We start from the raw sequence: 16,710 nt of genomic DNA, 5'->3' as shown, positions 1-16,710 counted from the left end.
ATTCAGTCTTATTACTATAGTCTGTAGATCAAGAAGTTTGGCATTTACCTGTTCTGCTCCTCAAGTTTAGCCAGTAATTCTAGGTCGTCTGGACTCAGCTGTGCTGGTGAGGATGGTGATAATGCTGGTGTAGACAGAGTGGTAGAGGAGGATGTAGTGTGTAAGGAGGCAGATGGACTTGCCACCTGACTGGCCATCTGACTGACGGTGTGCGATACAGTGTTCTTCACCCATGAGAGAGTAGAGCTCAGTTTTCCTGCAACTTTGTCTGTCGCCACCTGTGATGACAAAAAGATGTTAGAACAGTCTCTTTTTCCTCATCCTTCCAGTCAACCTGCTTTCACTGCACAGGGAAAAGATACAATATACATAAACTGACACTGGGGTTTTTTCTTTCTCCAGAAGGCCCAAAGCTGTCAGAAGCAATACAAGAAACAATAATACCAATACAATATTATAGAAGAATTAACACACAAGTATATTGCTAATACACAGGAAAGATATAGAGGAATTATTTCAACAGAGCTGGTTTCTGAAGTACAGAAATACCACAGGCCAGTTCAGACTCTTCATTACAGAAAAAAAAAAGGCTTACTTTTAAAAACACATTGAGAAGATAATAATGGCACAGGACATGTAGAAAGATAGATAAGGAAACAGTCAGCTACTTCATAAATGACAGAGAAGCAGCAGGAATGTACCACTGCAAATACCCTCAGCTCCCCGATTTCTGTTTGCATGTAACAGAAATCCTGTACAGTGCGGGGCAGAGGAACAAGTGAATCACACTTCTGATTTACACAAGTAAAGGATTCCTTAGTATCAGCCAGCACATACAAAATAGTTAAATCCTGCATGCTTAATACTGACTCTGAAAACCGTAATGGGTTTTGCTAGAAATACTCAAATACAGGGTTACAAACCACAAATGTGAACAGCAAGGCCCTGTGATGCCATGCGATGGAAAGCACAGCAATCATAGTGGAGTGGCAAAGTCCCAGGCTACAGCAAATGAGGACAAGGCCAAGTTCAGCATCCACAGAAGCAGACACAAAGGAAGAAAACTGGATTACCTTTGGAAGGCCTCCAGTAGGCAGGGATCTCCAGCAAGATCCCCTCACCTCCACTGCCAGCCCTTACATGAGATCTGTGCAGGGATGGATCCTGGCTCCACTCCTTGCAGTCACTCAGGTGCACTGCACACAGCTGAGCTGCCCTGGGTTGACCCTGCCTTCCACCAGGTGCTCAATCACTGCTCCAAGCCGTGACTTTGCATTTCTGCTACAGGCTCCCAAAATAAGCATCTGAAATGTTCCAGTTAGCTCCCGCACCACTGAGACTAACCTATGCAACAACTTCTGTCCTTTCCAGTATTACAATATTGGAAAAAGAAAAAAAAAAATAAAAAAATCAAAACAATTCTTTTTTAAAGCTCACCTCGGAGATGCACTTTTGAAACTAGTGCTTCAACATCACTTTTTAGAATAAAAACAGAGAAAATAGATTCCAGAGTCTCAAATTTGGCACATTCATTACTACTTCAGTCTATTGCTATTGAGGCACAGATTATGTTTCAGTTTAAGTAACTGATTTATGATTCAGCCAACACACACGTCTCATTTGCTAAGAGGACTGAGTATTTTCTCAGAGGTTTTTAACTGCTTCAAACATGACAAGTGACACAACTACCCCAAAAATAAACACTGGCAGAAACAGAAACAATCTTAAGAATACAGCAAACAACTGCCAGAGGTCACACTTGTGTTTTGAGCAGATATCCACATATAAATACTTGAAAAGCATTGATTTACAGTTTCACACTGTGACACAAGCAGGGAGAAGTGGCGTATAATCCATTTTTATCTCCTTACAAAGCAAAGTAATTAAGACAAGTTAAGGTGAGAAATTAAATCCAAGCTGAGTACGGCTTACATGAGACTCACACTCCGAGTTCAGAGATCTGAAGGGGATGAGGAGGCAGGAAAAACCCCAGAATTTACTTAGTAGCAGATCACTGGGCATTAAAAAGTCATACAAAAGTTTGTAGGAACGGATTAGGTAATGAATCCTAAGAGAAAGTATGGCTAAAAAAACATTTTTCAGATGCTGAATTTCAAGTTAAGTTTGAATAGTAGAAAAGATAACCCACAACAGCTGGGATGAACACCAAATCTAGAGACTGTTCAGATGACCAAAACATGAACACAAACCCAGATCCCTACTTGCCTCAAACAACATCCTAATACCTGAATAACAAACTGAACTGACTCAGTGAAGGACATACAGAAGCAGCAGCTGGTGAATACAGCCTGTTTCCATGCCTCCTGACAAGCGAAAATCCTACGTCAGGGCTCAAACATGGTTTCACTACAAGCTTCATCTGCATCTTCTATACCCCCAGTTCATTTCACTCAATTCAAATCAAGACTGAGAAGAATGCTGGTTTGCTCACACAGTCTTGATTTTTCTCCTATTTTCACCTACCAATAGTCAGAAATGTCACCGTTGGAGCTCAGCAGCTTTCACCTCAGTCACCTGCTTCCCAAGTCTTTTTAGCAGGACGAGTCCACCAATAAGTGGGAAAAAATGCAAGAAAGGTCAACAAAGCAAAGATCATCCTTACAGCCAGTGGGACATGAAAAAAAAACAGTAACACCCCCAAGCCCATATGATGACTGGTACCTGCCTCATTACAGAATTTTAGCTTGCATCCATCACTTTGTCTTTAAAAATATCTAACAATTCCTTGTCTAAATGCATAGGAAATACTTGCTAAAGCTGCAGCCAGACCCTGAAAGTTCCATCACTAATATGTTCCAAGGCAAAATAAAATCTAAAATAACTCTAAGAAACACAACTGCTTTGCTGAATGAATTTTCACTCAGCTGTTTCAGAGAACAAGTGGAAAATTCGTTTACTATGTCTGAAAGTAGTCTGCCATTCAAACCATATCTAAGCCAAGCACCTTAGAGATGTAAAGCTAAGTAATTATCTGCATTTTTATATACATATAAATGTACATATATACTTTACACAGCAATGTGGAAAAAAAAACACTTTCAGAATATTTGGTTTGACTGGCTATTAGTTTTTGATGCCCATTTTACATGGCTTTCAATAGTTTTTCCTCTTATGAAGGTAACAGTAAGCTCTCCTCACAACATCCTGCCAGTTACAAGTGCACTGCCAAACTGTGCCAGCAGCAGCACACTAGGAAAAGACGAGCTCCATCTGACAGTCTGAAGGAACCATATTTAAAGAACAAAAACAACCCACACCAGAATTAATACAGCATACGATACCGGTGAATCACAGACCTGTGTCAGCACAATATTAATATTTTCTAAAATTATAAGAAAATAAATCAAGAACATTTTATGATGCCATCAAGCAGGCACTTAACACTACACTACAGAGACAGACAAAATTTGTTCAGACAAAAAAATAACACTCGACAGCAGCTTTTGGCTGTTCCCCACGTTAGGAACTGATACAAACAGATTAAATGTCCACAGTTGCTCTCTATGCCAACATCTTCATTTTAGTCCAAATGCCCAGCCCTGGTACTGCACTTCAACCCCAAGTACACAGAAACTGCCTCACCCCAACCTGCAAGGGTTAGTTTTACAGAAAATCAGTAAGCAAAGTTGGCATTTAATGTAGCCTGTACTAACAGCCACGTGGTGTCCTCCTCAACAAGAGCAAAAGAAATTCATGTTCCTCACTGCTCAAATCCCTGAGCAGAACAGATATTTCCCAGGCTCTCCCCAAAACGCTCCTTGACAGCTGACTCAATGGTTTCCAGAGTTCTCAGGCAGTTAAACAAGTTAACTTGTTAACTAAACAAGTTAATCAAGGATAAGCCAGACTTCTGCTAAATCACTTCTGCCTCTACCTTGTGGGCATGCAGCTTTTGCTAAGCATGCATGTAAACAACAGGGATACATCACTGCTGAACATGAGCTGAGCAAAGTAAGCTCAGTCCCCCTCCATTATGACTAAGCCCAGTTGCCAACCCCCAGTTATTCCAACCACCACTTGCTGCAGAAGGAAAAGACGCTCTTTAACCAAAGATATTTAAGCTGATGACTATAATGAAGACAGTACTCCCCATTTAAATGAACCAAAAAATTACCAACAGCTCATGTTGGTTTTCATAAGGTAAATAGGACACAGGGCTTTAACTCAGCATGCTGTCTGAAAACACCATCACACTGTCAAAACGTCAGAGAGCCTTAAGAGTCACAGATCACTATTATAAACTTATGTATTGACTGCTTGCTTTTATAATTAAGAACATATTTTTATTAGAAAAAAAAATATTGGAAAAAAAATACTGAATTCAGAGTATGAAATGAAGGTAAGGAAAAAAGCTGCTCAAGCAAAGAACAACCAGTTTTTTTTTTTTCCTTTTAGACTGTTACATGAGAACACTGAATGAACAAGATAAACAACCCTGGTTTTCAAAGTGCCCTGACAAGGAACTTCACTTCCCCCTATTCTCCATTTTTCAAATACTTCTCTCTCACCCTTATCCAAAGAAGCAGCTGACACCAACTACTCAAGCACTTCACTTTCCCCCAGCCCTTCTGTCAACTTTGAGAAGCTTCTCCCACCTCCTCCTCCTCACCACCTCCATTTTACCTGCTCCATTCACCAGCTATCACCTGTTTACTTGCTCAAATCCCATCAGGACCAGCCTACAGAAGAAAAACACACAGAAGGCAATGAAAAAAGACACGCGAAGAATCCATCCAAACCACTGACCTCCAGCTCAGGAAGCGCCTGAGCCTCAGCCTGCTCAGAGATCTGAGGAGGAAACAGACTCTTGTTTTTAATTGTTCTTCTCCAAACATCTGCTGCTCTCAGAGGCACTGCTGGGCTGGCTGGACCTCAGGGATATTCACCACAGCTGTTCTCATCCCAGCTTAATCAAATTCAAGCAATGTTGATTCATAATAGCTGGTGTTTTCCTCCTGATTGTCCCTCTTTCATCGTCCTTTATTTCCTCTCCTAACCACTGCTTGAAATTGTGCTTATACTTAGCTACCTCAAAATGCCTTTAAATATTGACATCTGTATGCAAATACAGAGCTGTATGACCACGACCAAAGTGGAAACTGGAGGCTAGAAGGGAAGATATATAAGTGCATTTAAGCAAAATATCCACAGGAAAAACAAAGAGAATCCAATTAGCACATCTTTTAGCCGCCAAGTGAATAGAAAAAAAAAAAAAAGAGTTAGGGAAAAAAAAAACACAAAACAACTTGAGTTTCCTGACAAACACTTACAGAGATAAGGAAAACACGAAATGCTGCCAATCTCCTCCGTACAGATGTGACTCCTTCCTACAGCTCTTGTAGGCCACTTGTCAGAAAAAACTGACTCAGGACAATGTAAGAATGCTTTAAAATGTGCTACCTGATTATACCAGCTCACAGTGACAACCCCAAACACACCATGGCAACCTCTCACAAACTGCCCTCCGATCAGCAACGCAGGAAACGAGCAGGAATTCCGTGTGACTATAGAACACCTCTGGACACCGAAGTTGAAAAGAACCTTAAGCAGCCACAACACCAACACCGACTTCTTGCCCTTATTAAACGATCAAGTCGGTGCAGATGAAGCACGAGGTGTCAGTGAGACAGACCTCTAAAGCACCATTTGAGAACACCTTCTCAACAACCACACACCCAAAGGCTCCTGCTTTAACGATACCTCCATAAAAACGTGACTGAGAAAAATCTCCCTTTACAGATAAACCCCTGTGAACGCACCGCAGACCAAACACGAGCGCTGCTCCCTGTCCCCACCCCGGCCTGCCAGCCCCACGGAGTCACGCTCTCCCCACCGTATTACCCACCTTTCCGGCCGGCCCGAGGTGCACGGCCCCCACGGCCCCCGGCCCGGCCGCGGTGAACAGAACCCGGCGCTGAGCGACTCAGCCCACCGGGCTCCGGGAGCGGCACCGCCCGGCCCGACTCTCCGGGCCGGACATCGCGGCCGGGCCGCCGCCGCACCCCGCCTAGGCCCCGTCGCGCCCCGCCCCCGGCCCCTCAGCGGCGGGGGCGCCCTGACCGCGCCTCACCTTGGAAGCGTCGCCCGCGACAGAGAGGCGCGAGCATCGGCGTGCCCCGTAACCCGCCGCCGAGCCCCGCCGAGCCGCCCAGCCGCGTCCCGCCCGTTCCGCCTCCCGCTGTCCCCGCCGGCCCCGGCAGCCGGGCCACGTCCCTGCCAGCGCCGCGCAGGCGCAGTGTGCGCGCAGCCGCCGCGAGGGTCTGCCCCGCGCCCCCGCAGCGCCGGGCCTGGCCCGCAGGGGCCTGTTCCTCACAGCACCCAGGGCTCGGGCGTGGCGGGCTGCCCACGCGACACGGCCGATAACGGGCCCCGCTACCGCCGGCAGCAGCGCCCGATGGCAGGGGCGGCAGCACGGCTCCGGCCTCGCCGCCGTTCATTCGCTCGCCGCGAAGCCGGGTGACGGCCGGGTCTGCCGAGCCTGCCCCGCAGCTCCGCAACGGCGAAACGCGAGGCGGGCCGGCCCGCACCGCACCGCACCTCGCCTCTTCCCGCCGCCGGTTCCCTCGTGCCGCACACCGCACCGGCACGCGCCGCCCGCCCCTCACACCAGGCGGTGCCACCGGGCACCCGCTCCGTCCCAGCGCCTCGTGGTGCCGCCGTAGCGCCCGACCGGCGGCCCACACCGCGTCCAGCCGTAACGCTCCGGGCAGCGCTGTGCGGCCTCAGCCTGACACCGGGATCCCGAAAACAGATGAGAGCAGCTCCGGGCAGGAGCCTGTCGGGTTCTTGTTTGTTTAGAACCGTCCTGAAAGCTTAAAGCACAGAACTGAAGGGCGCTAACAGGAGACACGCGTGGTACCCCATAGAACACATGTTAGGGACGCAGTCTGAGCAGCAGCACAGTGCGGAGCAGCTTCACACACCAGCCCCACACGGCAGCGGAGTGAGGAGGGCAACCAGAGCACAGCACCGCAAACACAGCGCGAGCTGAGAAACTGCATCAAGAAATCATACCCGTACGAGTCTCCTTCTACCGTTAAAAGTTACCGGTAAAAATGATCACATCAAAAACTGGCATTTTTACCTCAGAGAGCGCAGAGCCCTGTTGAGCCGCAGCCATAGCGCCGGGCAGCACCGCGCACAGCTGGGAGGCCTCGAATTTGTGAGGGCGGGGCGGGGCCGCCTGGACCCACCTGTGGAGTAACGGGTGTGTGGTACCGGGTGTGTGTGTGTGTGTTACCGTGTGTGTGCTGTGTTACCGTGTGTGTGTTACCGTGTGTGTGTGCTGTGTTACCGTGTGCTGTGTTACCGGGTGCTGTGTTACCGGGTGCTGCGATCGGCGGCAGCTCAGAGCCAGGACAGCGGGCAGAGCGCCGCGGTTCCGGAGCTGGAGCTGAGGTAGATGGAGATGCGGCATGGATGCCCCGTCCTTGGAGGTGTTCAAGACCAGGTTGGACGAGGCCCTGGGCAACCTGATCTAGTAAAGGTGTATGTTTGGTGGCCCTGCCAGGCGGGGGGTTGGAACTACATGATCCTTGAGGTCCCTTCCAACCCGGGTCATTCTGTGATCTGTGTGAGGTACGGGATCGGCGCCGGTTCTTGTGTGACTAAGGAGCGCTTTGTTCTTTCTTTTGTCCTTTTGAGATCGCTTGTAGCAGATGTACGACTTTTTAAAATAACGTTTAATATTCAAAATATGATCGTTTATTTGTTGTTTTTAAGTGAGGCCAAGCAGAGAAACGCGTCACGTCCAAAGGTGCTGCTCTGCGCTTCTCTCACAGCTCCAAGGGATTAGCGCGGGACCTGCCTGTCCCACACACACACATACAGCCCATACACATACAGAGGTGCTGCAGGCGGCGGCCGTTCCCGCTCCGTTCCCGGCTGTCTCCTGTCCCCGTTGCCCTCACTCCGTACAGTGCCGGTTCCCCGTGCGATGCGGGGTCGCGGTGCTGTCGCTCCTCCGTTCCTGCAGCGGGCGGTGTCGAGCCTTGGGGTCGGGCCGAGCTGCGGCGCCCCGCCTCGCGGCGCAGGGTAGGAGCTGCGGCTGCGCAGTGGGAGCGGCCTTTTCCCCCCTGCAGTGGCTGCAGTCGTTGTGCGGAGCGGGCCCCGGCCTAGGCCTAGACCGGACAGTACCTGGCACGATGGTCAGTACCGGCCCCACGGGACCCCCAAGCCGTAGCACGGCTCCGGCCTCCGCTCCGCGCCCGCCGCGCGGCTCCTCCGGCCCGGATGGAGCCCGATTGAGCCGGGCCCGCCGCCGGCCGCCGCGGCTCCGGCGTGGCAATGGCTGCCTGCGGCACGGGGGCTGCGCCGCAGGGCGGATCGCGGCGGCTCCAGCCGAGCCCCGCGGGGTCCGGCACGGTCCGGCTCGTCCCCGCCGCTGCCCCCGGTTCCCCGCAGCCCCTCGCTGCGTGGCGGGCCGCGTGGCGGCGAGAGGGAGCGGGAGCCGAGGACGGGCGGCAGCCGGGGCCGGGCCCGCGGTGACACGGCACCTGGGTGGGGAGCCGGCGGCTGACGGGCCGGCCTTGTCCTGCCGAGGGTGCTGCTCTGAGACCGGCGGGGCTGGGCGCCGATTGAGTCGGGGCGGTGCTAGGACAGCTCCTCGTTTCTGTAGGGGGAGTTAGGGTGAAACGGCCGAGGGACTATAGCTCCAGCTCTGTGGGAGTGACTGGCAGTGAGGAGCTGTGGCAGTTAGTCTGTGCAGACAAATGTTTTATTAATAGATACGATTTCTTTCTCTCTTGCAAATCTGAAGTCACGGGCAGGGAAGTTTGTGTGAAGGATAAAAATCCCGCTGTCACTTCCTTAAGATGGTTTTGAACTCATTGCATATGAAAACCTGTCATCTTATTCCTGATCCACCAGTTTTATTAATAGTGATTCATTTAGTTTGGATGGCCTTGGCTTATGTGGGTCCATGTTAGTAATGTCTTATTTTTGTTATTCAAGGGGTTTGTGAAAGTTGTCAAGAATAAGGCCTACTTCAAGAGATACCAAGTGAAATTCAGGAGAAGGAGAGGTATGGCTCAATTCCCCATATGGCTGAATTACATTATACTGACAAATACTGTTACTTTTTTCAACATGTTTTCCACACTGTAACTTGTTTTTCAGAGGGCAAAACGGATTACTATGCTCGCAAGCGCTTGGTCATTCAGGATAAAAACAAGTACAACACCCCGAAGTACAGGATGATTGTGCGTGTTACCAACAGAGACATCATTTGCCAGGTGAGGTCTGTGGTGTTTGCCACGTATTTGCCAGCCTCACTGAAATGAACAAAAAAGGGGCATTGATGAGGTGCTTGTTGGTTGTTTTGATGCCCAGGTAGTTTTAACATTGCTCCTTGGTTTCTTGGAGAACAGTCTTTAAGGTTGACACAATGTCAGTAATAAACCGGAGTCACAATACAGAATAATTTGACTGATGTCAGCATTCTAAAACAAGGTTGTGATCTGAGCTTGTATTCTTCTAATGATTCTGAAGCACGATGAAGGTTTTAGGGGAAAACTTCTTAATCTTCTCTGCTGTCTTTGAAGTGCTTTGAAAAGAGGGAATGTTTTGTTTGCTTGCAGTCTGCTGTGTGACCTGACAACTCACTTATGTCCTGTAACACCTAAAGGTGCCCTCACTTTCAGGACTAATTACTGTGCTATTATGTGGGTCATGTGAAGCAGATGGGCCTTAAGATCATTTCACTGGCATTAAAGGAGAGTGATAAATCCGAATAGTAGGCACCCTTTTGTGGTACACAGTTGTATGTTGCACCACATAATGCAGTTTCTCACCGTGGCTCATTTTCCTGGTTCATTTCCAGAACGTTCTATCATAATATGTGTTGTTAAGCTTATAGATAGAAAGTTTTCTTGTTTCTTTCTTCGTTAAATAGTTTTATCTATGGAGAATAGTAAAGAGCTGTTTTCAATCAGCTCAGACTAAACTCTATGACCTTGATGAGCTTACTTTATCACTGAAATTGCAAACAAAAATCGGGGGTGGCAGGTACCTTCTGAGCAGTTGTGCCTTTCCAGAGGTGGAAACTGGAGAGAGGGGAGCAGCTTTTAGAGGCAGCGGAGGTGTGGAAGTCAAAGGGAGATGGGTCTGATATCAGCGCTGTCTCACAGGAGACCCCCGAGATCACAAGGATCTTATATCTTAACACAGTCATTGTGTAATGGACAGTGTCCCCACAAACTCATATTTTTGCATTTTTCAGAGGTGAATTGTATGTGTGTTATGTGAGAACTACGTGCAGAAAGTAGGACAGAATCCATCTACACATGTAAAAATTCTTTGAAGTGTTTCTTTTGTTGGCAGTTTCCTGGTCTCTTGTTTTATATGAAGGAGTAAATAAAAGTGGTTGCTGTCATTTACTTTCTCAAAGCCAAGTATGGATTTGAAAGCTTCGCTTCAGCACTTAAGGAGCAAGTTACACCATAATACATTTTTGAAAAGGAAAATGAAACAGAGCTCCTTGAGCTCTCAAGGAAAGCAGTTTGGACATTTCTGTATGGAGTTCCTATTGGTTTAAGTGTCAAAGAAGGGAGCACACAATTACAGTGAGAGAACTAATGGTTGTTTTGTGTGTTTTTTTAACCGTTGTCAGATTGCCTATGCCAGGATCGAAGGCGACATGATTGTCTGTGCTGCTTATGCCCATGAGCTGCCAAAATACGGCGTGAAGGTTGGCCTGACCAATTATGCAGCAGCATACTGCACAGGGCTGCTGTTGGCACGCAGGGTACGTATCTGTCACATTGTCTGTTTCTCTTAAGAAAGGGAAAGCAGCCTCACTGCCTTAAGAGCTATTGGTAGCATAGATAGCAGATCCCGTGGGCTTGTCTGAATGCTAACTTGTACTCTTTACCATATAGATTTGATGGCCTCTTGTGACTGTCAGATCACAAAGAGAAGTATGACAACATGCAGTTTCAACTCCAGCAGCCCACTTTTAAGTCTCTGCGCTTAAGTTTGGTGAAGGGAGGGAGTCAGGACAAAAATGTAAGAAATGGACCTTCAGTGAGAATTTAAATACATGTGAGCTGTATTCATCCATTTTCCTATGAGCTTGTGGATAGGTCTGAAGTTTACTAGTTGTACCTGTTGGAACAAGAGATTACAACAAACATGCCTGTTATATTTCAGTGGTTATTACAAGTGTTATTACTAGTGTGGAATGCATGATTTTTGTAAAATTAGTTAAAAGTATGAAGATTCTGTTGCAACTTTTGTGTTTTAATTTGGCAGTTCTTCATTTTGGCTTTAAATGGGCAGAATTTCTGAAGTGTTGCTTTTCTTTTTGCTTTGATTTTTTTTCCCCACAGCTTCTGAATAAATTTGGTCTTGATAAGATCTATGAAGGCCAAGTTGAAGTGACTGGAGATGAATACAACGTGGAAAGTGTGGATGGAAAGCCTGGTGCTTTCACATGTTACCTTGATGCAGGTCTTGCCAGAACTACTACTGGAAACAAAGTCTTTGGTGCTCTGAAGGGTGCGGTGGATGGGGGTCTGTCCATCCCTCACAGGTGATCATCTCTCTGGAAAAACTCCTTTAGTTACCTGAGATAATTCAGTGTGTGACAGTGACTTACAGTGCCATTTTTATGCTGGAATAGCTATTTTTATAGCCTGGTAATGATTAATTCAGTGCAGGATCTGGGATTTTTTTGTTCAGTTGGACCTTTTCTACTCAAAGTTGCAATTCTGGTCGCGCTGCATGGAATCTTGTGACTGATGCTGTTAAATTTTTAGAAACTAAAGAACCAATTCAGTGCTTTCAGTTGGAACCATCCAGTGACTGAATGCACTTCAGTAAATATTTGTTAGTTTTCACATTGTTTCAAGACTTCAGCAAGTTGTATGTAGCTGTTCATTTGCTGTGTGTACATACGAGATCCAGAAGCAAGCACTTCTGTTTCCCACACTTGTCAAGACAGCCGAGTATTCCTCCTGCACTTAACGATGTCCCAGTTTTGGTCATTCTTGTCAGGGGTGACGTGTGACCAGATGCCCATCTGGGGCACTAGCACTATGCTCACCTGCTTCCTTCAGGCAGCAAAGTAGGGAGGAAACATCTGATCTCTGTTGTGGATTTTCCTATTTTCTCTTGCTGTCCTGGAGTTGTGTTTTCTTGTCTGTGTTTTTGTTTTGTCTTTTTGTATGTTTTATCAGTTCTTCATTTGTTTCAAACCTGGCTGCTGTGTGATGATACCCCAATGACTGACCACTCCATATTAGGTCCATGGTGTGTAAATGATGGACTGCATAGTTTCAAGACGGGACTGATGGCAGCCGAGGTGAACTTTAAAACTTCTGTTTCTCCTTTTCCTTTACATTAATTTTCTTTACATTTCCATCTTTAACTGGTGTCCTATTTCTCAATTATCTATAGCAGAATACGATCTCAGTCATTTCTTTGTGGAACCTGCTTTTGAATCAGAGTGTTTGTGGAATGTGTGTCACTCAGAGTTTAACTGCTCTTTTGCAGTACCAAGCGTTTCCCTGGTTATGACTCAGAAAGCAAAGAATTCAATGCAGAGGTTCACCGCAAGCATATTATGGGCCAGAATGTGGCAGATTATATGCGTTACCTGATGGAGGAGGATGAAGATGCTTACAAAAAACAGTTCTCCCAGTACATAAAGAACAATATAACACCCGATGGGGTAAGATTTATCTGGCTCTTGACCGTTAGTAGCAACATAGATCTTCTTGTATAAGGTTTTCTCTAGTAACGCAGTTAAGCTCAATGTGTAAAACAGTAATGTGATTATTCTGTATGTTCTCCAGACAGTTAAAAATGTTTTTTCCCTTATTGAGGGCTCTGTAACATATAGTAGGTTTATTGAACGTGAGGGCTTCTTTCCTGCTTATTTAGGACTGCATCCTAAAACAGACCATATATTTTTTACTGATAGAGAAATTAACCCTTAAGTTTCTGTGCTTGGCTACCCACTTGCTACTAATCATGCACTGCCGCTGTGGTTTCTGAGGATCTGCCTTCTGTCAAATGTGTTTTACAACGTGTGACCTTATTGGTAGCTGTAGGCTCCAGGCAAATACAGAAAATCCCAACCTAGTTCTGTTGTAGAACTCGCCATCTTCTGCAATACACCTGGTGTTATACAGCTTATGTCAGTGTGATGTAATATAACACAGAAAGCACTAAAAGATTGGTAAAGTTACCATGGTGCTGTTTTAACTTCTTTCAGATGACTTGTCTGCTGCTTGGTTTCTATTATTAGTGGCTCTGAAGTTTGGAACATTCTGATGTTGTTTTTTTGGGGGGAAAAAAATGTAACAATTTACTGTAAATGCTAACTTTGTATCTATTACTAAACAAACTATTCAGAGGAGATTTTCCTATTAAGTGTCTAATTTTCTTAATTAGTTGTCAGCAAAGATAGTGAAACTGGGGAGAAAGAAGGAGGCAGACTAGTGTCCTCTGATAGCTTCTGCCATTGATCTGTGTAACTGGGCAGATCACCTGAGTTTTCCTGTTTACATGTTAAAGGAGAATTATTTCTGCACACTGACCTGCTCCCCAGAGGTCTGTGTTATAGAACTGTATTAGCTGTCAGAAATGATTGCTTGGGTGTAACCTCTGCTCATGTATTGCTGTTGTTCTTAGCAGAGTGCTGCTACTAGGGACCATACGTGGTCTTGTGTGATTAGTTTAACTTGTAGCTGCTTTCATACAACTTTTCTTACTAAGCAGTTTGGTAATGCTTACCGGGATAGAGCGGTAAGATTACATCTGATGAAAGGGTTCATGTAAAATAATTCTGGCTTAATTTAAGAACTGTGTTTTCAGAGCACTAAGTTGTGTAAGGAAAGTAAGTTATTTTATTTTACTCAAGGCAGAAGTAGAATAAGATTGTGCATTGCCTTTCAATTTAAGCATAGGGAAACTAGACCATAGGAATTAAGCTTCAGAGGAAAACGCATTTCCACTGCAAGGTGCTAGTCTGTACTTAGGAGCCCTGTACGTAGTCTGTACTTAACCCCTCTTAGTCCACCAACCGTAAAGGATAAAAGTAATTCCTTAGTTTTGTATCAAAGTTGTTATTTTTGGCATTTAAGTATTTGGATACTTCCAGTGATGGCCAGGAATTCTAGTAGGTTTTAACAGTGATTTGCATGAAGGAAATCTTATTAAAGGGAATCATTGTAAGCTGTATTGTGATGATTGCTGATTCTAGTGCCCTCTTTGTTAAGGATATCTTAGTATTTGATACAGTATTACAGTGCACCACTGCAGAACTGTAACAATTTTTGCTTTTTAAAGATGGAAGAAATGTATAAAAAAGCCCATGCTGCCATACGGGAGAATCCAGTTCATGAAAAGAAACCCAAGAGAGAAGTCAAGAAAAAGAGGTAAACATGAACATAACTTATTTGTGGAAGAGATTTTAATTAATGATGGCACCAAGCAGACTGATTTCTATGGCACTTGTGTCAAGACTCATTTTTAGATCAGATTAAGATAGGATGATTTATACGTAACTTTGTCAGGAAAAAAATCGAATGTGAAGAATCTAAAATTTAAAAGCTTTTAACTGTGCAAAAAAAAAAAAAAAAAAACCAAAGAAAAATCTCAAGCAATAAAGCATGACTGGCCCAAATAGCTGGAATTCTTTAACTGTGTATTTTAACACTTAAGTGTTTTCAGGGGCAAGGCTGCCTCCCTGCAGGAGAGGACAGGCTGACTTATGTGTCAGTACTAAACTACTTCAGTTTTTTCAGAAGAGAAACTAAGGCACAGACATTGGACTGAACATAATGGCACCCAGTCACCTACAAGCTCTTGAGAAACTGGTTTTTTGTGGTGCCATAACTAAAGAAATTGATAGAGACTGTTACAGAATTGGTACTGCGTTCCAGCAGAGAATTCTTAAGTCAGTTCTAATGTACAGAATGTGCATCACCACTTTTGCCTCTTTCTGCTTTGGTCAATAATATACTATACTGTGTGTTTACGTTGCAGAGTGAACAGTACCAAGATGTCCCTCGCTCAGAGGAAAGACCGTGTTGCTCAGAAGAAGGCCAGCTTCCTCAGGGCCCAGGAGCGTGCGGCTGATAGCTAAGACAACTTCCACAATTTTCTATGAAGCTTTGGAAAAAGTGGCAATAAATTTATTGACTAAGCAACTGTGTAAGACTGGCTCATTAATGCAACTTAAAGGTCAGAATATTTTTTATAATCCAGATACACTGGAGCCTTATAGTTTTATTTTTTAAATATTAACTCATTCAATGAAGGTAAAGACAAAGCTACCACACTAGAATTATTCCCATAACAGGGGGAAATAATTCTGATTAATGTATAGTGTGACCAGGTAGAATTTGTTCCTTTTAACTAAAGGAAGACTTACATTAAAAAATAAATAACCTTCACAGGTGCTTGACCATCTTTTTTCAGCGAATGTAATGCTATGAGAGATGTGCACGTACCTTAAGGAAAACAAGCCTCCATTGTAGATAGCCTTCAGCTTTTAGGAACATGAATAGCAGTGCTCTGCAGACTGTAAATGAGTGCAGCCAACAGTAGTACATGTTGAAATATTGAAGGTTCCTCCACAGAGTGAAATAAGTTCTTAAAAGTTCTGGCTGCTTTTGAAGTAGGTGCTATCTTAATATTTCATCTTATTATTCAGGGATCAGACAAGAGAACTTACTCTGATGCTGGATATATTTGCTTAATTGTACAGGTTGTAACTTGCTGTATTGTACAGCTGTCTGTGAAACTGAGATACTGAAACTGCTTGCATGCTTTCACCAAGTAGGATACGTTGATGTACTCTTTGCTTTAAGATACTGATAGATGGGAAGTACAGCTACTGGGAAAAAATAGGAAGCCTTAATTGTAAACAAAAGTGTGTATATATATATATATAATTATATATAATAATTATATAGGAAACTGCACTATTAAATGTTCTCCAGTTTTTCCAAGAAGCTGTTCAAAATGCCCACCAGTACCTTGGGTTCAGTAATTTGTTTTTGCCCCAAACCTTGTAGCAGACAGTCATGTTTCCACTAAGAATATCCTGCTTTGGATTTCAGTGCATTGCTAGTTATAAATTAGACAGTAGTTAACAGTAAGCCATTTTTTCATCTAGAAAGCTGATTACAAACAGTGCACACTTAAGCCAAGCCACGCAGTATCAAGTGTGGTGTGGAGAAATTCCCTGATGTTAGTTAAGGAATGCACTACAGAACCTTTAAGCAATTAAACCATTTTTAAAATGATGAAATAAAGCTCATTTTCACTATGCAGTAACTGAATTAAGGGACCAGCTATCTCAAGGGATAAGGACAACTGCCACTGAAATCACTAAGGCTTTGAGCTGCTGCATACCTGAAGTATTTATAAATTTGACAGAAATGCAGTGAGCACAGCATTAAGGTTTATGCACATATCATTCTCTCTACAAGATGAAAAGCTGAAGAACAGTGGGGCTGGGGATTGAACCCTGGGGTCAGACCCTGTACAGTGCCGGGATCAGAGTCTTTAAGACTTGAGAGTCACAACTTGGATATTACCAGGAAAAAAAACAAAAACAGAACACTAACATACTATCTATCTATCTATCTATCTATCTATCTATCTATCTATCTATCTATCTATCTATCTATCTATCTATCTATCTATCTATCTATCCATCCATATATATATATATAT

General features: G+C 44.8%; 2 protein-coding genes and 1 non-coding gene across 10 annotated transcripts in view; 2 read left to right on the top strand and 1 right to left on the bottom strand.

Moving 5' to 3' along the window:
- EVI5 (ecotropic viral integration site 5) overlaps window positions 1-7,173 on the bottom strand; it is a 62,419-nt gene extending 55,246 nt beyond the window's left edge. For 2 of the 8 annotated variants that reach the window (XM_015869929.2, XM_032446123.1), the window contains exons 1-2: window positions 7,106-7,173; window positions 49-278 (exon numbers count right to left, since the gene is read on the bottom strand). In XM_015869929.2, the coding sequence (XP_015725415.1) occupies window positions 49-278; window positions 7,106-7,141 (266 nt within the window). In that variant the 5' untranslated portion in view covers window positions 7,142-7,173. Of the gene's footprint in view, window positions 1-48; window positions 279-5,866; window positions 5,986-6,091; window positions 6,227-6,558; window positions 6,579-7,105 lie in introns of those variants that run through there. The other 6 variants (XM_032446124.1, XM_015869927.2, XM_015869928.2 and 3 more) reach the window with 6 other exon arrangements.
- Window positions 7,174-8,036: 863 nt separating this feature from the next.
- Window positions 8,037-15,176, top strand: RPL5 (ribosomal protein L5). The gene is made up of 8 exons (XM_015869958.1): window positions 8,037-8,168; window positions 8,974-9,043; window positions 9,139-9,254; window positions 10,631-10,765; window positions 11,349-11,551; window positions 12,514-12,691; window positions 14,314-14,402; window positions 15,013-15,176. Exons 1-8 carry the CDS (start codon window positions 8,166-8,168, stop codon window positions 15,110-15,112), a joined length of 894 nt encoding a protein of 297 aa, XP_015725444.1. The 5' UTR covers window positions 8,037-8,165; the 3' UTR covers window positions 15,113-15,176.
- Window positions 12,223-12,318, top strand: LOC116653820. Its single transcript, XR_004308287.1, has one exon. It is a non-coding gene; the product is annotated as a small nucleolar RNA SNORD21 (small nucleolar RNA).
- Window positions 15,177-16,710: the final 1,534 nt, after the last annotated feature.

This window comes from Coturnix japonica, chromosome 8 (genome assembly GCF_001577835.2).
Source record: "Coturnix japonica isolate 7356 chromosome 8, Coturnix japonica 2.1, whole genome shotgun sequence".
Taxonomy (NCBI): domain Eukaryota; kingdom Metazoa; phylum Chordata; class Aves; order Galliformes; family Phasianidae; genus Coturnix; species Coturnix japonica.
The sequence above is the reverse complement of the archived record's forward strand: the minus strand, read 5'-3'. Positions and strand labels throughout refer to the sequence as shown.